Source organism: Sorex fumeus, unplaced genomic scaffold, assembly GCF_029834395.1.
Source record: "Sorex fumeus unplaced genomic scaffold, SorFum_2.1 ptg000037l, whole genome shotgun sequence".
NCBI classification, from domain to species: Eukaryota; Metazoa; Chordata; class Mammalia; order Eulipotyphla; family Soricidae; genus Sorex; species Sorex fumeus.
Window position 1 is genome coordinate 69,632,201 of NW_026606094.1, and position 24,635 is coordinate 69,656,835.

General features: G+C 46.9%; 2 protein-coding genes across 3 annotated transcripts in view; one reads left to right on the forward strand and one right to left on the reverse strand.

Annotated features, from left to right (window-relative positions):
- TAX1BP1 (Tax1 binding protein 1) overlaps positions 1 to 3,177 on the forward strand; it is a 47,133-nt gene extending 43,956 nt beyond the window's left edge. The window contains exons 16-17 of the mRNA XM_056118613.1: positions 1,904 to 1,986; positions 2,564 to 3,177. Coding sequence (XP_055974588.1) covers positions 1,904 to 1,986; positions 2,564 to 2,765 — 285 coding nt within the window. The 3' untranslated portion in view covers positions 2,766 to 3,177. The remainder of the gene's footprint in view (positions 1 to 1,903; positions 1,987 to 2,563) is intronic.
- Positions 3,178 to 4,970: 1,793 nt separating this feature from the next.
- The window catches only part of JAZF1 (JAZF zinc finger 1), a 368,843-nt gene continuing 349,178 nt past the window's right edge, over positions 4,971 to 24,635 (reverse strand). The window contains exons 4-6 of one of the 2 annotated variants that reach the window (XM_056118615.1): positions 10,543 to 10,712; positions 9,465 to 9,621; positions 7,261 to 7,430 (exon numbers count right to left, since the gene is read on the reverse strand). In XM_056118615.1, the coding sequence (XP_055974590.1) occupies positions 7,402 to 7,430; positions 9,465 to 9,621; positions 10,543 to 10,712 (356 nt within the window). In that variant the 3' untranslated portion in view covers positions 7,261 to 7,401. Of the gene's footprint in view, positions 7,431 to 9,464; positions 9,622 to 10,542; positions 10,713 to 24,635 lie in introns of both variants that reach the window. The other variant, XM_056118616.1, reaches the window with a different exon arrangement.

Here is a 24,635-nt window from a genome sequence, read left to right on the forward strand (position 1 = left end):
TTACTGAATTACATAGTTTGTGTAGCATATCATTAATTTAAGAGATTTCGCTTTTCTTAATAGGTTCTTTCCCTCAGAGTAGCTCTCTTTTAGGTTTCCTGTGTATGAAGATGAATTGAAAGGAAATGCTTTATCTTGCTCTTTGCAAGTATAGCAGTATCATGACCTATTTCTCATTTAATCTAGTTTGCTGCATTTAATTGCTATTAACCTTTGCAGAAACTGATCAGTGTTCAGACAGGCATGATTTTAGCCCTAGTGCTCAACTCTCATAATGGAGAAAAATGTATTTCTCCCTCCTGCCTTTTGGCCTTCTATGTCTATTACTGGGAATAATTAGGAAAACCGTCAGAACTTTTGTAACCTATTTAAGGTCTGGAGGATCATCTTACTGCTTTTTCACACCTTTACTTCACATTTTGCATATTTAATCCGATCGTTCTTGGCACGGATGTTACATGTGGCAAACCATTCTCCTTCATAGTCTTCTGCTTCAGTTTAATTAGCAGAATGTTCTTTCTGATCTGTGTGCTTTGCCCTCCTGCAAACCCAAGAGAAGCAGTGTTAGAGTCTTGTGCTCATTTGCTGACATGCTTAGATTTGATAATGAGATGGAAGGGCTCTTAATGGGCACAACTTGGGTAATTGTTACTTTGCAACCAGAGATTTTTCACATTAGACAAACTAATTTTTATGTACATTCAGACCTTGTCTTTAAAAAAAGAATTCTTGTCATTACAACAGCAAAAATCATAGGGAAAGGAAGTACTTAGTATAATTTTATAACAGAAGGCAGATTTGAGTTGACCTATTATTTTTCTCTGGTTCTTTGCCCTGAGCATGATTAACAGTCATAGGGACCCAGTGTCTTTGAGTCAGGCTTGAAGCTTCTGACTCTTTCAGCCTGCTTCAGTCATCTACCTTCCATTTCTCCCTCTCATCAGAAACAGTGGTCAAGTATCAGGTCTAAAGTCTTCTATTGCTGCAAGAGCAATAACTATAACATTGTAATTATTATGATGGTCAGGGCAACAAATATTTCTTTAGCTATTTGCTGGCTGATGCTTAGTTCTTTAGGTGTAGTAACGTGTTGGGTCTTCAAAGCAGCCCTATCTGGTATCAGCTGTTACTATTTTAGGATGCAGGAAACCTTACCTGGCTGGTTTCAACTCACATCACTGAACTGGGAGGGAAGGGTACAGCCAGACCGAACCCCAAAGTTTGATTATGTGAAGCCGTGCCAAATAGACTCAGCTAGAGATTGTCAGTTTCTCACTTGAGGTACCCTTTATGTCTGAGTTTTATTTTTTAAAAAGAATTCAGTCGTATCTTAACCATATAGTATAGGAAATAATAATATAATTTGAAAGATAAGGTCATGTTTTAATTTCATTCTTAAACAGTTACTAATGGCATATGAGTGGCTGCTGACCTCTGGATGACTTCTTAAACCTTGGCATTAGGCTGGTTGAGTCACCTCACCTTCAATTCATGTTTCACATAGATTTTTTTAGGCACACCTTTGGATCTCAGCAACAGTCCTAAATGCAGTTTAAATGTTACTGAAAGGAATATTGCACTAACACTGAAATAGTGAATGATTTTGAACTAGTTGTTCTTATGCTGTCTGACAAATGTTGAATATTTCTTGATGTTTAACTTAGAAAAACAAAATTGAAAAACTACGTAATATTTTTGCTGAGGTTGATTCCAGGTTTTGGCTATTGTGAATAATGATGCTATGGTATGTAGGGTGCCGATAACCTTTGAATTCGTGTTTTCATGTAAGAAGTAATCTTTGTTAGTTTATTACCTTAGTTCCTTTATGTGTATCTGAGTTAAGACACTTTGATTTCTTTTGTTTTACTTTTCTCAGAAGTTACAAAATTCTTTATTTACATAGGAAGATGAGAACGTGCCCATTGCTCCTGACACTTCAAGTCAGCATTTTCGTGGTCATGGAACAGGCTTTTGCTTTGATTCCAGGTAATTTTTACTTTATTATAGAATTTGGGTGCTACAGATCAGTGGTATTCTATCGTTCTAAAACCTTGTTGGAAATGCAAATTATCAGATTCCTCCCTCAGACCTTCTGAATTCTTGGTGTGGTGAGACCCAGTAACACATGTTTTAACATACTCTCTAGGTGATTCTGATACCCTCACACAGTCCTTGAGTGCAAATGAACACATTCTGGACACTAAACATTTATGTTTATCTTTGTAGTGTCACAGAAGCGCTTTCTGTTGGTTAACAATTGAATACTGTTTGTCTTGACGCCTCAATTCATGTAGTGATTCTATTTTGAGTGTTTTAATGAAAAGGTCTTGTCAGTCTAAATGCAAAATTAAATTCAGACTCTTTAGACTCTTTATAAATGTCTTACACAATTTCAATAGCAAGCATTTATAAATAGATTCTGTAGTAAATGAAAATTTTCACGGTACGTTGTTTATCTTGAAGATCAGTTCAAGGTAATTGTAACCTTGTCCTATCCTGAAAATTAGTGCTCTTTAAAATTTATTGGACAGAATGTGATGTTTTCGTTTTCCTGTTCTTCAAGCTTTGATGTTCACAAGAAGTGTCCCCTCTGTGAATTGATGTTCCCTCCCAACTATGATCAGAGCAAGTTTGAAGAACACGTTGAGAGCCACTGGAAGGTGTGCCCGATGTGCAGTGAACAGTTCCCTCCCGACTATGACCAGCAGGGATTTGAAAGGCACGTGCAGACCCATTTTGATCAGAACGTTTTAAATTTTGACTAGTCTCATTATTGTGAGCTAAAAGTTTAGCAGTTAATGAAAACACCTTAAATAGACTACTAGGGATGCCAGGGGTGTCGCTTTCCTGTACCCTCTCTTGCACTTTTCTGACCAAGAGTTACTTTGAGTTTGGTGTTACTAGGGTCAGGGAAAATCTTTGGCTTATTATTGGCTTATCAATAAATATAATTTAACCTCCGTTAGTCTTAACTGCTTTAAGAAAAGAAGTTCTGTGTGTATCTTAATTTATTCTCTAGTTTGCAAGATTATATGACTAAAGGAAATGAATTATTTTGATGTTATACCATGCTGAAAATGGAATATGTTATTAGCAGAATATTTACAAGTTTCTGTTGACCTTGTTGATTGAGCATGACTACTACATATTATGTAATAAAAGGAATTTATCCTAACAGACTTGCAAAGTAATTCTTTGAATACAGAAACTTTCATTATTTAGACCAGGCAATGATCCTTCAACCTTGGAAATGGAACTGCACAGGAAAAAGAGATTTATATGCTTGCAGTGTTGCAGGTATCCTCTCTGTATCTGAAATGTTTGTTTTATGAGTAGAAGGCTTATTTTATTTTGCAAATTCTATGACTAAAAATCCAGAATAATATGAATGATTATTTTTTTTTTAATGTAGGAGTACTGCTATTTATTCAGCCATTGATTAAGCTGATTGAGCTGGGCATGAACTCCACATTACTTTTTAAAAAAAATTTTTTAATTGGATATTCATACGATAGACCATTACAAAGCTGTTCATAAATGGGTTTCAGTCATACAGTGATGAATGATTATTTTTTAAGGCATCTTGAAGTGGTATTTATTAGCTAAATGAGAAGATTAAAAAAAAAAGATAAGTTAGTACTATTGTTACACTAAATGATCGAAATGGTTTTGGGCATAAAATCACACACAAAAACAGTATTCACATCACATTTTCCCGATGAGAGCATGACTAAAACATTTTTAAAACAGATTAAACAAGTAATGTATAAGCCCAAAGTAATGTGTGTGCCTTGTCTCTGCTATATTAACATTAAAGAGAACGTAGTTTTGGAGGTATGTAATTTCATGATTATCTGTTTTTCATTAAGTATAGCATTTGGAATATCTTTTTGGGGGAGACCCGAGGCTTTATCATTATTTCTGAATTGAATTTCTTTTCCTTTTAAACTATAAATTGTTAAGAATTGTTACGTACTGATTTTTGGGGAACTGCCTTTGTAGTCTCTAAATATTTAACCTTGTCCAAAGCAAACCAGCTGTCCAAGATGTTAAGCTAATTATTCTCATGCTAGTAGCATTTAGGGGTGGTATATAGGAATTGCCTTTCTATATAGGTATTAGGCATTCTCTCTAATACCATATGTTGGGTCTGCCAGACCTGGAGGCTGTAAAATTTATGACTCCTTGTATTAGAGACTGGGGTTAAGGTGCTCTTGCTCATGGCTGACCCTGTTTTCTATCCCTCGTGCTGCATATAATACCCCAAGCACCACCAAGAGTGATCCTTGAGCACAGCTGAGAGTGGCCCCCAAACCAAAAAGAAAGACTTCCATGTTTTAATTTCCAGATAGATTATAGTAAGTAGCACTGTCCTCCCGTTGTTCATTGATTTGCTCAAGCAGGCACCAGTATTGTCTCCGTTGTGAGACTTGTTACTGGTTTTGGCATATCGAATGCGCCATGAGGAGCATGCCAGGCTCTGCCGTGCGGGTGGGATACTCTCGATAGCTTGCCGGGCTCTCTGAGAGGGATGGAGGAATCGAACCCGGGTTTGCCAGTTGGCCACGTGCAAGGCAAATGCCCTACCCCCTGTGCTATTGCTCCAGCCCCAGATAGATTATATACATTACTAATTATAGACCACACTAATGTAAGTATCCTTCAAACTTTATAGTACTACCTAACCAGTGAAATGAGATTGCTTGGGCCACTAGTGTTTCTAAGGGCAATACTCCTGACTTGGGGGTCATTTCCACTTGTTGGGATGGGGAGGGATAAGATGCCTCCATCACGCAAAGTATGTTCTTGGCCTGTTGGGTTATCTTCTTCACATTTGTAAGTAGTTTTTTGAACCTATATTTATAGTTTGTTATTGACATGTAAGTCATACAATCTAAGTAAAACATTGAGGAATAAAATTTACATGCATTGACTGAATTCTTGGGTGGGCAGAAGAACCTAGAGAATAAACAGTAAAATGTGGAGAAAGTCATTTCTGTGTATACATGATTCTGGTCTTCATAATGAACGCTGATAAAAATAAAGAGCCAAATTTACTTTGGGTCAGAGGCAGTTTATTTTAAATGTGATTTCATTTACATGTGTAAGCAGCTTTTCTTGACAGGAATTTTGATTCATTAATTTGTCTTCAGTTCTAAAACAAACCTCTGTCGCTTTCAAACTTAACGTGCTCTGTCCCCAACAGAACATATGAAAATATAATTTAAAGCACAGTTTTCACAGACACAGTACAATACATTCACTATACACGGTATAACAAAATATTCCCATCCTTACCTGTTTAGTTATTAATACTGTCACAATGAATAAGTAAATAGAAATTGGAATTTGTTTTATAGTTTAAAGAAATTTAACATGCACATGACTATTTCATGACTGTTTGTTTAGCTGTTGAACTACTGATCCAGCCTGCAGTTTCTTGCACTAGAAGGAGCAAAGCTAAATAATAATTGCTGGCCTTTTAAAAAAGTTTTGGTCAGTTGTAGGTAGGTATGAAATAGCCAAGTAGGGCCTTCTTATGCACCAACTAGTTACTTCTCGTGTCTGGATCTCCCTTTTAAATACATATTCAGGACCAAGACGATTCTTCCCAGGTCTGAGGACATTTTTTTAGGGCAGTGTCTTTAATAAATACTTGATAATCTCTCATTATGAGGGATTCACAACTTAAGATATAGAAGCTACCCATTTGGCTAACAGAATTGTCTTCCTTTCAAAATGTCTGAAAAACTGAGGAGGGGACACGTGCTTCCCAGCTGTAGGATGTTTGTAAAATGGGAACATGGAAAGAAAGCGATTTTATAAGCAGTTCACATTTGCCTTCACCAGTTTTGTGGGCAGTTAGTCATCTCAAAGCAATTTTTATTGCATAATTCGGCAATTGGTAAACTCATGTTTAAGGAATAGCACTTGGGAGAAAAGAACACTCAAGGCATGATGGTATCGGTGAGAAAACTTCAGGAATGGTCCAGACGCGGTTACTCTCGGGTCATCTATTAGTCACTCTTTGACCACCGACTGCAAGAAGCACTTAATTGTCAATAAGGCTCAATTTCATATTTCAGCAAAATGTTTTATAAAGCTAAACAGACATTCCAGCGGGAATACAGACATCTACGATGTGGTGAGAAAAGTGCCTTTAAAAAACTTGAAAAACACAGCATGAAGAGGCAATAGGGGTCTTAACAAAAATGTTCCCGAATAAAATGTGCTTGGAATTTTAATTCTGATTTGCAACCCCATAGGTTTTTAGGGCAGTGGTTGCAAGAATTGGCAACACACAAAACATTAAATCTGTTGGCAATAGAGAACTACAAAGTGCTTTAAGACTTCACCTAAAGATGAAGGGAACTGAATTTCACACACACAAATTTGCACTTAAGTATTTCAAAGTGTTTCCGAACAGATTCAGGGAAAAGTATTTCATCAAACTGGTATCTTGGTCCGTAATTATCAGTAGGCAGAAAATTTGCACCCAGCAGGCACTCAACGAACTTATGAACGAGCGAACTGAATAGACTACTTTGTGTACAAAAATGCCACTTTTAACACTAAAATAATTGGTAAGTCAGATGGCAAGGTTTTCAGGTTTTTCTTAAAGGGCAAAAAGATTTGCTGCAAGATAATAATATAAAACACAGAAAGCACACCTTTTATGTATGTTATTTAAATATGAAAATACTTTTAGCATATTATGTTAAACATTCTTATTTATATTTCCATTACCTAAAGTCTTTCTACTCACAAATACTAACTCCATTATGTAAGGCATGGTAACCAGTTTGATAATGAAGGTATTTTGGTTTTGAACAGAGTGAGTTGATGTGTTGAATACTTCAATCACATTACAATCTTAGAAAGAAAACTTCAGTGCGAGCCCCTCCTCCCCCACCCCAAGTTGATATCAATGCAGTACAACTAAACAATATGCAACATGCCCTCAGTTTTATTTTATTTTGGGGGAAATGTGCTGAAGAACCTAGAGCCTTTTTTGTTTGTTGTTTGTTTAGCACCTTATATCAAAGTAATGAAAATGGATATGATGATTACATGTGCAAATGTACAAAATCATTAACTCTACAAAGAGACATCATTCCAAAATTACAGAAAAAATTTAAAGCATGCATTTAATTCTTTAAAGGGTTGCTGAATGCTTCCCCTGAAAAAAGGTGGCTGTTTTCAAAATCAGCAACTGCTGGTGAGGATTTCTTGGCACAGTTATGACCAGCATGTTATTGCTGCATCTTCCTGATAATCTCAGCCGACACCGGGGGATGGAAATTGATTGTGTGGTGCCGCAGGCCCTGAGCTGTCTTGTAACTCTTCCCACACCGACATTTGAATGGTTTGCGGACACGAATCTGTGTTCTGTGACCATTCTTAGCGTGGTACTTGATGCCATTCACATTCTGCGAATAAGACAAACATCACCCGTTAGACAGACTCATATCACATCTGGCAGGCGGGGGCAGCTTTGGTGCGGGTGGGCACTGCAGCGGGTACCTCCTGGCTGGCAGCTGTTTACCAAGAAGCTGGGGACTCCAGGCGTGGTCCTCATGGGCTGTGCAGACTATCCACTGCACCAGCAAGGACATTTCAAATTAGGCTGAACTTTCTGAAAGTGAAAATTCTGACCACCAATATTCCATAAAATAGTAAGACTGGCTAACTAGACAGGCACAGTTCCCTCCTTCTTCTTGGCACTTTGCTTCCTTTCAACCTTTTTTTCTGCTCTGAAGTGTGTTAATAAGCAGTTAACATATAAATATTCTCCAGATGGCCAATGAATATCTAAAAACACTGGGAAAAGAGACTTGGGGGACCATATTATTGACGCCAGGGATCGAACCAGGGTCAGCTGTGTGCCAGGCTAGCACCTTACTGGCTGTACTATCTCTTTGACCTGCTCTCTGGATTTCGATGCATGGTTTTTACTAGTTTACAAGCATAATTCGTGTGTGAGACTGCATGCCTAGACTCACTCTGAAGAATTTTAACGAACTGCTACTGCTTATGCCAATTAAATGGCAAGAAAACAGGCTCCCAGGGCATTGAGTAACTGATGGAATGCATGACAGGTGCTATTTGAGCATAGTCATTTCCTTGGGACTGGGTCACTCCATCAAGTCTATTCTGAAAGTAGAACGCTAATGGCAGATGCCTCTTCCAGCGCCCCCTACTGTTGGAAACTCAGAATTTTCCTAGTCTCCGCTAAGTTCCGCGTGAGGTACATCCAGGGAATACTGCATGCATCTCTGATGACATGCTTAGGATACAGCACTAGGAGTAAGAGGGAACTGAAGAATGTGAGTTATTTTTCAGAGTTATTTTTTAAAAGTTCCAATTAACTTAGAACCAAGCTGATAGCCAGAAAGGTTGTATCAGTCCTGCACCCACCAGGGCTCCAAGGGGACCCTTGGGGGGGGGGGTGGACGGGGAGAGGAGAGAGTAGACGGGAGAGATTGGAGAGGAGAGGGAGAGAGACAAGCTGAAGTGGCAAGCTGAGGGGAGGAGAGAGGAGAGGAAGAGATGGAGAGGAGGGAGGTTGGAGAGAGGCAGGTTAAAGTGGCCTTAAGACCATGCAGACTAGGCGGCTGCTCTGAGGACATGAACCCGTCCACCTTCCCACCTGCAGGCTTGTTGCTAGTAATGCTCTATCCCCCGGCCAGTCACCTTGCTTCTCACCCCCAGGCAGCAGGGGACGTCACAGAGCCATGACCTCGGGCCCCACAAACCACTTAGGAGAAGTGACTATGTGTGCTCGTGTCCCTTGTTTCATGACAGCGTTCTGGCTCAGGCGAAGACAAGTCAAGCTTCGCTGGTGGAAACTGAGGCTACCTCCTGCCACGCAGGGCCCCTGTGGTATTGAAGGGACAGTTTTCCCTGGGCCTTAGGAGACAAAAGGGGACAAGCGAAAACTACCACCTGTGACTCAGTTGCGTGAAGCAAATGCTGGAAGCCCAGGAAAAAGGAAAACCCATGGGTCAAAGTAAGAGTGGCAGGAAAACAGAAATAAAGGGAGAAGCAATAGGGGTGGGAGCAGGAGAGACCACACTTTGCGGTCTGAGGAAAGGGCCTCGGTCTCCAGCTCTGTCACTGAGAGGACCCTGGCCAGGGCTAGGGTCTTGCCCAGGGCGGGAGAGCAGGCGAGAGGCACCCAGCAGCCTCAGGGCGCTCTCCCTATAAAACAACCCTGCAAAACTTGCTTTGTAGCACACAGAGGCCCTGAGGGGCAAAAGCCAGTAGGGTTTCTGAGGCAAATCCTTGAGGTGGCCCCAGCTTACTTAGCCTACTGCCCCCTGGTCAGAATAAAATCTCTGTGTCCTATGGAAGTCGGGAACAGAGCTTGTCCCCCTCCCTGGCCGCCGCTGCACCTGAGGCTACTCCCGGCCCACTTGGGGGAACACCACTGGCAAGTCTCGGCGAGGTCTCGGGCCGCTTACCTGGCCAGCCACCTGCTCTGTAGCTTCCTGTCTGCAGCAGGTATACAAAAAGGCCTGCACCACGGCTGATGGTGTTCAGAGCCTGGAGGAGCAGCTGTGAGAAGCGCTGATGCTCTCCACACAGGTCCCAAGCCTTTAAAACAGTCCACCTGCTGAGCTAGGGGTAAATCAGCGTATCACCAAATGCGACCGGATGTGTTGACCTTTTCTCTCTCACCTGAGGATTTTTTATTTCAACTCTATATTTTCGCTTTTGGGGGGCCACACCCAGCAGTGCTCAGGGCTTACTCCGGGCTCTGGGCTCAGAGCTGGCTCCTGGGGGGCTCTGGGGGCTCTCTGGGGTACAAGGATTGAGCTCAGGTGGGCTGTGTGCAAGGCCACGTCCCGTCCCTGCTCGGCTATGGCTCCGGAACTCCGCTGTGGGTACTGAAGCCCTTTAGCTGCAGACTGATGGCTTTTCGAAAGTGCCCTCTGGACCACACTTGAATGTTGTGCGTGATCCACACCTTGTCCTGTTTGGGTTTTCTTCATAGAAACGTATGCTCCCCCCTCCCCTACTGACCCCCTGCTGCCCAATACCCCCCCAGCCCCTGGACCCCAGCCCTGGGCCTAGGCCTAGGCCTCCTGTGAAGGGGATGTAGTGGGTCACCCTGGGCTTGGTGAGCGAATGACAACGCCCTGTCCCTCCCCCATCAATTGCTCAGGCCCGAGGGGCTCAGGGCAAACTTCAGCAGCTGAATGATGACCCCCATTTTGCTCTGTGGCCCACTGTTGTGTGTCAGACTTACAAAGTGTCCACCTGGCGGGCAGCCCCTGGGACGTGATTGGCAGCTAAAAATTTATGCTAAAAATTTGCTTCTCTGACATACCCCGGATGTGACATGGATTTGAGGAGGCCCAAAGATATGGCCCTTTTTATCCGCAGCCCACACAGGTCAGTAAAGAGGACCCCCACCCTCCACACCTCCCCAGGAACCTGGGTCACAGGCGGCCAGAGGCAGCCCATGTCCTGGTGTGTGTGTCTGTGAGGCCCTCACACCAGCCATGCACCCTGGCTAGGGGCCCAGAGCCCCATTACCTTGTATCTCTTCTTGCATCCAGGCACTGGGCAGGCGAAGGGCTTCTCCTCCCCGCCATTCATGCACATGGAGCTGAGGATGGCTTCCGAGCTGATGGCGCTCTCCGTGGTCCACGACTCATCGCTGTCTGACTCCTCGTAGTCCACCTCCTCCTCATCGTACTCGCTGCCTGCGGGGCCAGAGCACAGCACTGAGGGTCGGCAAGGGGGAGGGCGAGGCCAGGCCCAGGGGCACCGTGGAGGTACCTGGGTAGGGCCCAGGGCAGAACGGCCAGGGTTGCTGCCGGCCCGGCCTGCGATAAGACGAGGGTTTCCCAACCTCTTGTGCCTACAAAGTTAAGAACTACTGGAAGCTGGTGCTGTAGCAAGGCTATCCGTGACCGCTGAGAGTGCTGGGAAGGCTCTGGGGCCAAAAGGAAGGTAACCGGGTACAGAGATTCTCGACCCCTGCACGCACGCACGCACGCACGCACGCACGCACCAGGCGTTCCAATGCCTCATGTTCCAAGGCACGGACTCTTGTCCCCGTGCTTTTATGCTAAGCTGGGAATGAATGCACAAATCTAAGGGAGTGGGGTCACATTTATACCAACTGGGTATTCATTTCAGATCTTTCTCTTCTGGGGAAAGCCGGGAAGACCAGACCTAAATGGAGGTGGTTCCGGGGGTGCAGCGGGACAGAAATATCCAGAGGAAACAGCCCCAGAAAGTAGGCTGGGCATGAAGAAGAGCAATCCTGCCCCGCACCTATCTCCAGGCCCTACACCCAGCGTCCGGCTGTACCCCCCATCCTCCAGGAGGGTTTCCTACTCCACACAGCTCGGATGGCGGGGGGTGGGGGAACTGGGGGTGGGGTTTCTCTGTCTGCCCCCACGTTTAAGAGGATGATTTCAAAATTGATCCCGGATTTCAGCCTCGCTCAGGACGGCGAAGACACTGCAACCAACAGCCCCTTTTTGCTCTCAGGGTTTTTGTTTTTAATGAGGCCCAAAGCCATTTATTTTGAGCTTGAGCACAATACAATCCTGAAGGACATAATTCTACTGATCATAAACAGTGTAAAATAATATGTTGACAAGTCCTAATGCATTTACAAGCCCGGTGGAATAAATAGGAATTATAGCACAACATTACGAAGAATTATATGGTAGCAATTACAGTTGTGAAATTCATCCCCCAGGTGTGAGGCTAAATTGCATCAGGAGCCGGTCTGGGCGCTCCCTGGGCCTCACTGGGCTCCATCAATTATTTCAACACCCAATATTGGCACTTTTATTGGGTTTCATTTTAATAGGCATTAATAAGATTGTTTGAAGAGCCAGATGAGGCGGGCACAGGGACGCCAGCCTCGGAGGTTAACGGTAAAAAGAATCAGGGAAAGAAGGAAGGAACTTCAGGTGGCCTGTGAGCCTCTGAGGTTCCAGCATGTTAGTGACCCCCCCTCTCACCCCCAGCTAAATCTCAAGATTATGGGCTGTGGGTGGGGCAATGTCCTTTTTTTTAATGCTTTTTGGGTCATACTTGGCAATGCACAGGGGTTACTCCTGGCTCCTCACTCAGGAATTATTCCTGTCGGTGCTTGGGGGACCATATGGGATGCAGGGAATCAAACCCAGGCCAGCCCTGTGCAAGGCAAATGCCCTACCCACTGTGCTATCACTCCAGCCCCCAGCAACCTCCCTTTCACACCCACCCGGGAGCTTTCACACTGTCAAGCAGCATCTAAGGGACATTATTATTATTATTGTAGTTGTTATTGGAGTTTTGGCCATTGCCAGCAGTGCTCAAGGCTTACTCCTGGCTCTGCTCAGGTATCACCCCTGGTGATGCTCAGAGGACCGTGTGGGATGCTGGGAATTGAGTCTGGGTTGGTCACGTGCAAGTCTTTTGGGGTGGGGGGTAGGCATTACTTTTAGGACTAGGGATGTGGCTTTGCACGGATGAGGCCCTGGGCTCCGTTGCCAGTGCCCCCAAATCAGAAGGCGGGGAGACCTCTCTCCCAGGGCTGGGACGGTGAAGACACCTCTCGACCTCTTTCAGTTGACGATCTTCACCGTCAACATCTAGAGCAGCGGGCCTGGAAGAGCCTCTGCCAGAGGCACCAGCACACCTCAGGCATCCCCGGGTTTTCGAGGCGCCCCGCAGTTCCTGGCTGTGACTGCCAAGAGCCAGAACCCTGGTTTGGAAGTGCGGGAGAGACTGCCCGTGAGCAGAGCTCCAATCTGTTTCTAAGTAGGGCATTGTTCGGGACATTTTCCTCTTAAACAAATGCCACATGCTGGTGTCCTTTAAATTGCTTGTTAGAAAACTATAAAGTGCTGTTTTGCAAAGCTCCTCCAACAGGACTTGAAAGTTAGAATGACTAATTTACCCATCTAATTGGGCTAATTTGTTAAAATGAATACCAAGAACCCTGCAGCATTTACAACTGAGGGTTGGGGTGCGGCAGGGTGGGGGTGCGGCCCACTGAGGGCTTAATGAAGCCCAGCAGAAGATAAAACTTCAAAACCCCACTGGATCAAAAGGTGACTGATGAAGTGGGCACTGGTGCCCGGAAACCATGCGCCTGGCAGCCCCTGGTGTGGCAGCTGGGGGCAGTTTATCACCCCAGGAGGAGCCCTCTGAGTGTAAAAGGAAGCTCTGTTTCTGGGCATCGGAGCCCACAGACCCATGGCACTAATGGTCTGCTGGATGGAGCCCCAGCAGGATCTGCTGATGAGACTCAATTCTGCCCCATAACAAAGAAGATGTCAAAACACACGGCATTCTCCGGGCTAGGCAGGCCGGCCAAGTATCAAGCTACCTGGCCTCCACTTTCTCTTCTGCGAAATGGGCAGGATTTCTTCTTGCCCTTTGAGGATTAGAACGGAGTTAGAATTCCTGGTAGAGGAGAACCTGTACAGAGTTAGGTGCTCAAAAAATATAAGTACTACCATTCTTACATATATGCACATATTACATTAAATGATATTAATTGGGGGGTATGAGCCACACCTGGTGGTGCTCAGGGATTCAGCAGTAACTCCTGATGGTGCTCAGGGGACCATATATGGTGCTGGGGATCTGAAGGTAGGTCAACTGCATGCAAGGCAAATGCTCCCGGCCTGTGCTCTCAATACTGTCTCCTGTCCCAAGTTGCAGTGACATGAAGCCCCAATTTTATAGGCAGAACACGTGTAGGTTTCTGAAGTCCATACCCCCCATACTGTCTTTTCATCCCCCCAGGGTTGGGCTCACCCCCAGCAGCACAGTGCTCAGGGATCACTTTTGAGGAGACCCCAGGGACCCTCTGCGGTGCCTGATATCGAACAGGGGCTGGTTGCATGCAAGGTAAGTGCCTCAATGCCTATTTTCAACTTCCTGGATTTCTGGACTCAGGGGTCACTCCTACCAGTGCTCGTGGGAACCAATGTAGTGCCAGGGATCAAACCCAGGTCAGCTTGTGCAAGGTGAGAACTTACTTGCCATACTCTCTCTCAGTCCTGTGGATTCCTTTTTACGATAAAAATGGGAACTGCCAGAGAACAAGCACATTTTGTTGCATGCGTGTATCTCGGGACTCAGAGGGACTGAGTGCTGCCTTTCCCACTGAGGTGGGATACCTCCTTCAGTCTGTCACCCCAGTCATCAAAGGGGAGAGCTGCAGTTTAGGAGGAAAGAGAGACATGTGGGTCATCTGGGGGAGGGGGCACAGGCAGACTGCACTGGGTTTCTGGTTCCAAAGTCTGAGCTCAAGTAAATTTGTGGCATAGAAAGCAAATTCTGGGACACCAAGAGCTGGCAGAGGAGGTCACAGGTGGAGGAGCACGGAGGTTGCAGATGCTCCGCCCAAGGGCCAGTACCCATCTTGCTGCCCAACATTTCAAAACAGCACTCCTTGCATATTATTCATTTAGGGGGTCAGAGTGATTGCACAGCAGGTGAGGCACTTGTCTTGCAGGAGACCAGCCGAGGATTGAGCCCCAACGACACCCATGGTGCCCAGAACCCACCAGGAGTGATTGCTGAGCACAGAGCCAGGAGTAAGCCTAGAGCACCGCTGGGTGTGCCCCCCCAAACAAAACCAAAAAACAACCCAACAACAAAAGCACATTATGCATTTAAAAAGGATGTTCCCAGTGCTTGAGTTTCTACAGGAAGGTGAGTGTGACCTTGCTTGGACACGTGTAAGAGCTGGCCACTGCTCATCTTTCTGGGCTGGGTTTCACGCTCCACCTCCCATCACCACTGCTGCGTGGGCCCTGCTGTCGGGGGTGGAAGGAATGTGAGGTGAGAGTGGCCCTTGAGGGGAGCCCCAAGACTTCAATGTTTCCACCGGAGGAAAACCTGGCTGCTAGCATGCATGGTGAGAAAGAACAGTGGGAGCAAGGCTCCTGGGGGTCAGCAATGGGGCTGGCCAGCAAGCTGGTTCCATGAAGCAAAAAGCAAGGCTGGGCGGCTAGGAGGACTGGACAGTGGTTGGAATCAACCACAAGTGTGTGTGGGTGAGGGAGGGCAGGTAAGATAGAGAAGGGACCAGGAGGACAATGGTAGCTGGGAATGATCATGTTGGACAACATCTGAGGGTTAAAATTAGGTAAAGGGATATTCTTGATAACCTCTCAGTGTCAATATTGCACACCACAATGCCCCAAAGGAAAGGGATGGAGGCAGAAAGAGGGAGGGGGGCAGAGAGAGAGAGAGAGAGAGAGAGAGGAGGAGGAGGAGGAGGAGAGAGGGGGGGACAGGCTGGGGGTGGTGGTATTAGAGGTGTGAAGGGAGGGAAACTGAGGACATTGTGGTGGGAAACAGACTCTAGTGGAGGGAGTAAGTGTTAGGACACTGTATGACTCTAACCTAACCATGAAGAGCTTTCTAAGGGTCTATCTACAGTGATGCAATGCACTGCACTGCACTGTCCTCCCGTTGTTTATGGATTTGCTCGAGTGGGCACCAGTAATGTGTCCATTGTGAGACTTGTTGTTAAATGTTTTTGGCATATTGAATATACCACAGGGAGCTTTCCAGGCTTTGCCATGCGGGTTAGATACTCTCGGTAGCTTGCTGGGCTCTCCAAGAGGGGTGGAGGAATCAAACCCGGGTCGGTTGCATGCAAGGCAAACGCCCTACCAGCTATGCTACTGCTCAGGTCCTCAAGTGATTCAATCAATCAATCAATCAATCAATCAACCCATACATACATAAATAAAAAGCAGCAAGGCCACTGGGTGCTGAGCATGGACCCACATCCCCACCCACAGGCCCCGCTTCATGCCTCGGCCCAGCTCCTCTATCTCCCCACAGCTCTCTGTGTCTCTCCTCAGACCTCTGCTCACCTGCCCTCATCTCTGCAGATGGCTGCTTTGCATGTGAGACCTATGTGATTCTCCTCCTCTGTATTCATAAACGTAAGACAATGACATACAGATGGATTAAAATAAGTCAACCTTTTCCAGAAATTCAATATGCCACGTTTTTCTCATAATGCACACCATTAATATTCATGCAAAAGTGGTAACTGCAGTGACAGCAAATTAAAACTCTCCCAGGGTGTCAAATTCTAGCAAATACATTAGCAGAGAGATGCTTTTGTGTCGTATGGATTTATCATTATAAATTAGCTCTAATTGGTACTGACCCAGTTTATATGAACTGAAGCAACAACGGTCTCAAGGAATCTGAAGGGTATGATTCTGAAGGAATCTGAAGGGTATGTGATGAAAGGTGCAGTGATGATTCTGGGGGACAGGTACTGCACCTCAAAAATTCTTCACATCCTTGTTTTCGCTCCTTCATCTTTCCCAGGAATATCTGTCTCCCCCTCTTTCCCAAAACTATGGCATTGTTCCTGGATCTCCAACTCCAAAGCAATCTCCCACATGAGAAATCCCACTTATTAACTTATTTATTTGGTTTTTGGGCCACACCTGGTAGAGTGTTTGGACTACTCTTGGCTCTGCACTCAGGAATCACTCCCTTGTGGGGCTAAGATTCACTCCAGCACCCTATGCATGCCAGAGATCAAACCCAGGGTTGCCTAGTGCCAAATGAAGGTGAGTTCCCTACTTTCCTATCTTTCCAGCTGCTGTTTTAAGGTATTTAAAATTTTTTTTAAGGTATTTTAAATCACAAAGTTTAGATCACTCTAGTGGAACCTACAGAATTTGTCTCTTCAGAATCACTACTAAAATCATTACTACACATTGTATTTTAAAAGTTTACATTTATGGAGGGATACTGGGATCAGTGGTGGTGGAAAATGGGCACTGGTGGAGGGATGGGTACTCAATTTCACTAATAAAAATTTTTAAAAAACAAAATAAAATAAAAACTAAGAAGAACTGTTTAAAGAAACGAATACAGAAAAAAATTTACATTTATGTACTTATAACAGAATACTTATAAGTATTTGTTGAATCAATTTACAGGTGTAGGGGCTGGAGCAGGGGAGGGGCTTGCCTTGCACTGGTCCGACCTAGGTTCAATCCCAGACACCTCTATGTTCTCCTGAGCCCCACCAGGAGTGACCCCTGAATGCAGCACCAGGAGTAAGCCCTGAGCACCACTGGATATGGCCCCCAAAGAAAGAAACCAAATGTATAAGTTTAACAATATAGCACAAAATCACGCAAGTGCTTCAGTTTTCATTTACTTTCAGAACAGCATAGGGGGTGGAGGCTGTGGAATGTGCTTCCACCAAAGCCTAGGAAGTGTGTTCCATCGTTTATTCACTCAACAAACACAGGCCCCCTGCTCTGCACACACCGGAGTAAGCAATGTTGATCTGGAGTCTTGAAATAAATTGTGAAGGAGCCAGAGCAAAAAGTACAGCAGGTCTAGGGCACTGACCTTGCCCGCAGCTGACCCAGGTTTCATCCCCGGCACCCCACCTGGTCCCTGGAGTAACAATATCAAGAACAAGAAGGATGTGATCACAGGTCACTCCATGGCCCTATGTCACAACAGTGCAAACAAGGAATCTAAAGAACTTAAACATCAGAGTGAAATTCTGTGAGGAGGGAGGAGTGTGCGCCTGGGAAGAGGACAGCATACCTTGTAAAAGATGAAAATCCTTGTTTTGCAGAATGGGGTGTTTATAGATAGCAGAACCTGAATGTCCACAAAAGCAAACTGGGGAGGTGTGATGCTTAGAACCGGGGCGAGAGGGGCTTAAGTGGGCCCTGGGGAGCTGAGGGAGGGAAGGTGCCCCTCTCCTTCTCTAAAACCCTCATGAAAGGCTCTTTTTACTGTTCAGTGATAACCTCAAGAGAAGAAGCTTCCCATTAGTGGAGAAATCCAGAAAGTGTGCGGACTGGCCTGACCAAGAGAGAGTGACCAGCACCCCGGATTCTCCTGACTGAAGTCAGGGCCTGCATCCTTGTGACGCCAGGAAGGTCAACACTAAGGGTAGAAATCCCGAGGAACAAGTTGGAAATAGCTGTGGGGCAGGTTCAAGCAGGCTTTGCTGCCGGTGTGTTCATCTGTAAGCTCTGGTTTATTAGATGTTGGGGGGGGGGGAAGGGGCCCTCTCAGGCAGTGCTCATGAGGTCCAGGGGCTCCCCTGGAAATTCTTGGCCAACCAGGCTATAGGTTCAGCACAGGAGCAAGTAGATATGAGGTGCTGGGATTCCGCCATGCCAGGGGGAGCTGCCCCCATCCTCGCCCTGGGCCATGCTGTTGACGATACTTGGGGGACTCTGAGGGGCAGAAGGGAGCTCAGATGAGGCGCGTGCCAAGGCACGCTATCAGCTTTCAGCCTCTGCACTATCTCCAGCCCTAAATTTTTATTTTGGGAGGCCAGAGCTTCCTCCTGGCCCAGGGATCAGAGAGCTTTCTCATCTTCTTCCTTCTCTCCCCACTGGATCTGGTTATGTCACTGTCTCCTCCACATTCCCAGGGTCAGTTCTCTGTGAGAGCGACCGGGACCCAGGGAACAGTCCCAGGCCACTGAGAACCTGATGGTGAATGAGCCCAGTCTCAGGGGGCCCCTGGCTCTCGCCCCGACTCAGGCTGTGGAACAGTACGGGTAGCTGAGGCAGGCTGGCCAGCAAACAGGTGAGTGTTTGTGTGTGTGTATGTGAGTGTGTGTGTGGGTGTGTTGGGGGATGCTGTGCCCCCAGAGAATCACCTAGTACCTTTCGTGGTGGGAGCCAGAGTCAAACTCAGAGAAGGTAGAGGCATGCCGGGGTGACAGGCAGGTCCCCTGTCTCCATTCCATCCTGTTGAACATGCCAGGACATCCACCAGAGAAAAAATCCACAAAGCAATGCTCATGCTTCTTCCTCCCTGCAGTGGCCTCAGCTGGGTCCGGCCCAAGCGTGGGTCACAGACCTCTGTGCAAGGAGAAAAGCGCACGCAGGAACCACCAGGACGCCTGCTGGGGTTTCCATGTGGCACCCAGGCCGTTTCATGCTGAGATGAAAGGCACGAAGTGAGGTGGGGAGTTCAGAGGCTGAGGTCGGGGAGTCTGGTCCGCTGTCCCCCTCCCCGCCTCACACTCACTAACTCCTTCCCATTCTTTCACATCAACTGTAAAATGGGAGCCAGCCAGGAGCTGCCCCTTTGCATGTGTGAGCCCCTGAATTCAATCCTCAATACGCAGGGCTGGAGCGATAGTAGAGCAGGGAAGGATTTTCTTTGCATGTGGCCAACCTGGGTTTGATCTCTGGCATCCCATAGGGTGCCCCCAGCTCGCCAGGTGTAATTCCAACACAGAACTAGGAATAACCCCTGAACAAAATTAAAAAAAAAAACCAACAAAAAACAAACAACAGGACCTGGCCTCTCAGGGCCCACAGATAGGGGATGGTTGAGGGTACATAACATGAGGGAATTACACCATGACACACAGCTGGACGCTCTACTAGCCCTGACTGGCATTATTTTAATAAGTAACTGGAACTCCTTGAGATGGAGAGATAGTACAGGGGAGGAAGCACTGGCCTTGCCTTCCTCGTGGAAGCGGTGTTGGTATGACCCTGGTTCGAATCCCAGGTACCACATATGTTTCCCTGAGCACCACAAGGGGTCTCTCAAGCACAGTGCCGGGAATAGTCCCAGAATACTGCCAGGTTTGGTCCCCCCACAGTCCCAAATCATGTGAAACTTAAACAATCAAGGCTCCACACAAACCTACTGAGAAATCATCCGCATGGTCCCCTTTCTCCCAAGCATGACAAGAATGACCAACATGTGGCATTTCTGATGGACCAGTTTTCAGTGCTGGCTCCAAACAGGACTGTGCTGACGTGAGATCATGCAGCTGGGTGAGACTCACGAGTCTGTCTGCAGTCCTAGAGCCCCAGGGCTGGCAGAAAAGTTCAGACGGTGGCCTTGAGGTGAGCAGCCGGCACACGGGACAGCTCCCGAGCACACAGGAATGCCCTGCCCTGCTGTCACTTTGGGAATGAGCTTGGCCTTTCTCTACAGTCTGGACGCACCTGCCCGGGTTGGAGCCTGGGGGGCGCTTCCCCTTCCCATCAGGGAAAGTCAAGGGATGGGCAGGGATGATGAATGAGGGGCCAGGGATGCAGAATGGTACAATAAGTCAGAGGAGAAAGAATTAGGGTCTGCCTGGAACCCAGTTCTGCCCACACCAGAGTAATTGTCTCTTTGTAGACACGACAGCCGACGTGAAAATGTGCCACCGGAGCCGGTTGCTTCTCTGGGGGACTGAGGCAGAGAGTCACCGAGAGTTCACAGCGACCACCTCCATCTCCTGTAAAAGCTGAAAGCTGTAGCCCGTGACGCATGAAAAATGAGCTTTATGAGAGCACTTCTGATTTTTAAGAAGGCTGTATGGCTTCTGAACGGGGCAGCTTCCTGAAGGGATCAGCGGTGGCACTTTAATGCAGCTCAGGCCACCATGAGGGCCGCGGCTGAGGTGGGGGCCACATTATGGGGTGGCAAATCTTGACAAAGGCAACCAGGAGAAATTGCATGGGCAACAACATGGCAATGAAAGAGATCATTTTAAAATGTAATGCTGGGTACTAGAGTGATAGCGCAGCAGGTAGGGCATTTGCCTTGCATGCAGCCGACCTGAGTTCAATTCCCTGCATCCCATAGTCCCCCCAAGCACCGCCAGGAGTAATTCCTGACAGTATGGGCAGGAGTAACCCCTGTGTATCACCGGCTGTGACCCAAAAAGTAAAAATAAAATAAAAGTTATATGTACAAAGACTCAGCTGTCTGACCCTCTTTTCTCTTGTAACTGGGGTCCCCAGTTGGGCGGGCTCAGGCAGGCCATGGCTGCTGTGTGGCCATCCAGAGACCCCCAACAATCACTTGCACTGCCTCTTTGACAGTGACCGTGCAGACTGCAGCCTGGTACCCGGTTCCCCACACCAGCCCCTCCAACCTCTCTGCCTGACTCACCCCCTCGGGCCACTGCAGCTGGCTTTGCCCCTCTCTTCTCTGCCCACAGAACCCTCCTGAGTGGATAAAATGAGTTAATTAAAAGACAGGGCTTCAACCAGCGCCTGCCCCACGGGCTCGCATCATCTGTTAGTAGTTTTTTTGGCCGCGCTCAAGTTTCTCTGGTGAGTTAAGAAATTAGTCAGCGAGGAGGATGACTGCGGCCCAGAGGCACTTTTTAAAGGTCAGAGTCAGAGAACGAACCCAGGGTTTGGCCCAATTCCCTGTCCCTTAACATTCCGAGGTCATGTCTACTCCCTGCTCGAGGCTGGGGTCCCGCTGAGTCAGTGCCTGGGTGCTCACAGCACCCCCTTTTCTACCTCCACCCGAGCTCTCTTACATTCAGGCCCTCCTTGCTCTCCCACCCTGTGGGCTGTGCCTGTCACAGGGACAAGAAGGTGGGGGCCTGGCCTGAGGCTCTCTGGACTCCCCTCCGCCCTCAGCCTACTTTCTCCTGACAAAAGCAGGACACGGCTCGAAGGAGCTGAGGGTCACACATGCTGATTCCAGAGTTTTGCCCCACACCACAAACCACTCTCTGACCCCTGACTTTGACTTCAGCCTCCTTAAAGGATGATCATCACCCCCAAAGTTGAGAACTGTGCCCAAGCACCCGGATGTCAGAGGCTCTTCTGGGACCCTGACGTAGCAGGCTGGTTGCAGGTAGTGAGCAGCTGCCCACGTGCGCACAGCCACCATGCAGTTCTATTTTGCTCGAAACAGAGGCAGTGCAAGCTTTCCTTTTCAGCGGCCCCTTTTCAGCCAGCCAGGGTTCCAGACTCAGCTGTCCCTGGATGCAGGAGCCCCACTTGGCAGCTGCCCCTTCTCTATGTGCTGTCAACATACCGCATTTCGCCGAGTGATGCTGCTCAACGGTGCATGGGCTGCCTAGGGTTTGGGAGCAGGACTTGGGGGTTCTGCTTAGACATTCCTGAAGGCAGACAACTGAGCAAGAGCAGACTCAGATAGGAGCTGGAGCAATAGCACAGCAGGTAGCGTGTTTGCCTTGCATGCGGCTGACCTGGCTTCGATTCCCAGCATCCCATATGGTTCCCCGAGAACTGCCAGGAGTAATTCCTGAATGCACGAGCCAAGAATAATCCCTATGCATTGCTGGGTGTGACCCAAAAAGAAAAAAAAAGAGTAGGCTGAGATATAGGCATGTATCAGGGTGGCAGATCACTCTGTTGGTGCTCAGGGGACCATGCAGTGACGGGGGTCGCACTTGGCTCTCCCTCATGCAAAGCGTGTGTTGTCTAACCCCCTGGGCCATCCCGCAGCCACAAACTCTGGTTTATACTTTGCTTTATTCCACGAAGTCCCTGGCTGTAACATTCTTTCTGCAGACTTAAAACACCCCAGTGTGGTCTGTATACAATGTCCTGAGAAGGTCATAATCCAAAACTTTAAGTCTGAACAGGACCTTGGGGCTTCTCCTCCAAGTTCCCCTTTTCCAGAGGACCTCGAGGCTGAGCACTGACCCGTTCCTAGTCACACACTCACAAAACACTGCGCACTGTATTGTCTGGGGTCCAGGACCCTGGCACTGTCCACTGTCCTGACAGTCACTTCCTCAAGCAGTCAAGGGAGCACACTGGGGGTGCTGAAAACTCATTCTCAGGAGCTGGTTTTGTGAACACGCTCAATCCTCCCAGCCTACTGGACGCACACAAGCTGCCTGTCACCACTTCAGAATGGGAGCTGGGAACGCAGCCCTTATTTATTTATTTATTTATTTATTTGGGAGTTGGGGGAGCACACCTGGTGATGCTCAAGGGTTACTTCTGCCTCTGCACTTAGGAATTACTCCTGGTGGTGCTCAAGGGATCACATGTGGTGCAGGGGAAAGAACCCAGGTTGGCCATATGCAAGACAAGCTCCCTACCCACTGTACTGTCTCTCTAGCCCCAGATAATTTGTATTTGGATATTACTTATCAACTTACAAGTAAATTTCCTCCAATTGTCTTCCTTCCTTCCTTCCTTCCTTCCTTCCTTCCTTCCTTCCTTCCTGCCTTCCTTCCTTCCTCCCTCCCTCCCTCCCTTCTTTCCTTCCTCCCTCCCTTCCTCACTCCCTTCCTTTGGTTTTGGGGCTATGATTGGTGCTCAGGGGATCATATGGGATATTGGAGATCGAACCCAGATTGGCCTTGTGCAAAGCAAACACCTACCCACTGGATTCTCTGGCCCAATGAGGTGTTTTTTTTAAACCTGCAGCTAAGTCAGCCATTGTTTCTTTGGTCCTCCTCATCACCCCGCGTGTCCCCAACCCTGAGCTCTGTGCCAGGACTCAGGTGCATGAATGAAAAGGTTCAAACACTTTTGTCTCAGAGACTTTCCCTCTACAGCCAAAGTGGGAGGTAGGGTCCAGAGAGAAAAATGAAGGCAAGAATTTTCCATTCTAAGTTCGCACACATCACAGAGCAATTTTATGGCACTCCCCCCTACCCGACAAGGTGTGGGTTTGATTTGTGTCAGCACTAAATCCAAATGGTTCATTTTTCAAATCAATCTCGACCGGAGGCCTCGAGGTCGACCTTGGAGAAGGAAAGTCAGCTGGGCCTGCCAAGGGCTGGTGATGTTTGTAATGCGATTATTACGACCCTCTATCCACCTCCCATTTTTCAGCCCGCATTTACCATTTCTTCCCCTGTATTTATTCTGCTCTGTAAATTGAATGGCTCTTTTTATCCAAAGACAAACCAATGATCCTTTGCAAGTCCCGTAAGTCATATGTCATCTACAGATTTCCTAATGGGATAATCCATGTGTCACAGACTATAAAGGAAGTCTTTTCCAGTTGCCCAAATGAGGATTAATGAACAGATATCCAGCAAACCTTTGGGGAGACCACAGAAACCTCTGGAATGGGCATTGTCGTCAAAGCTCATGTAACTTGCACAGTTTGCATTTGTAAATGGCTGGCTCGGATAACTTCCGAGGCTTAATTTTCAAGTGTTGGCACCCAAGAGAAAGGTTTTGTACCACTCTATTTTTCCAAACAGTGGAAGTTTAGAAAAGTACCCTGCAAATGCCAGTGAGCTGGTCCTTGGGGTTAAGAGATAGGACCCTAGAATTAGAAGTGTGTGGATTCTGCAGTTAGATGGGGAATGAGTAACACCAACACTCTTGTCAAGGACAGAAGAGTCTCAGATCCCACTTTGGAAACTGTCTAAAATCCTTTGGAGGTGCTGAAGCAAACTATTATATTACCGTGCTGAGGCTTACGATTGCCCACGGGGGTGTCTGCAAGTCTTTGGCACTCTTGCATGAACGCCCCCTCTGCTGCCCCAATCACCAAGTTTTCTTCTACAGGGCCCAGGGAAAATGCGATAAACCCCGTCTCCCCACCTTGGCTGTAAACGTATTCTTATATAAGCCTCCTACAACTCCTTCTGCACAGAACACACGCTCTTAACCGTTTGCAGAACAACAACAACAAAATGCACTGGTTTCCTGCAATTAAGCGGCCGTGTTTTACAGTGCAATTTTATGTAAAACTGAAAAAGTGTAAATAAATAAATATATGAAAAAGTCCAACAGACTCCTCCTGCCGAAGGCTTTTTTCTGCACATTAACTTGGCGGTAATAAAACCTTTGCCAGCTGGAACCTTTCCCCCATGCTCTGTGGCCAAGGCAGCCAAAAGCAGGTATGTGGTGGGGACAAAGCAAAGTGGGGCATTTTCCACCTTCAGCCCG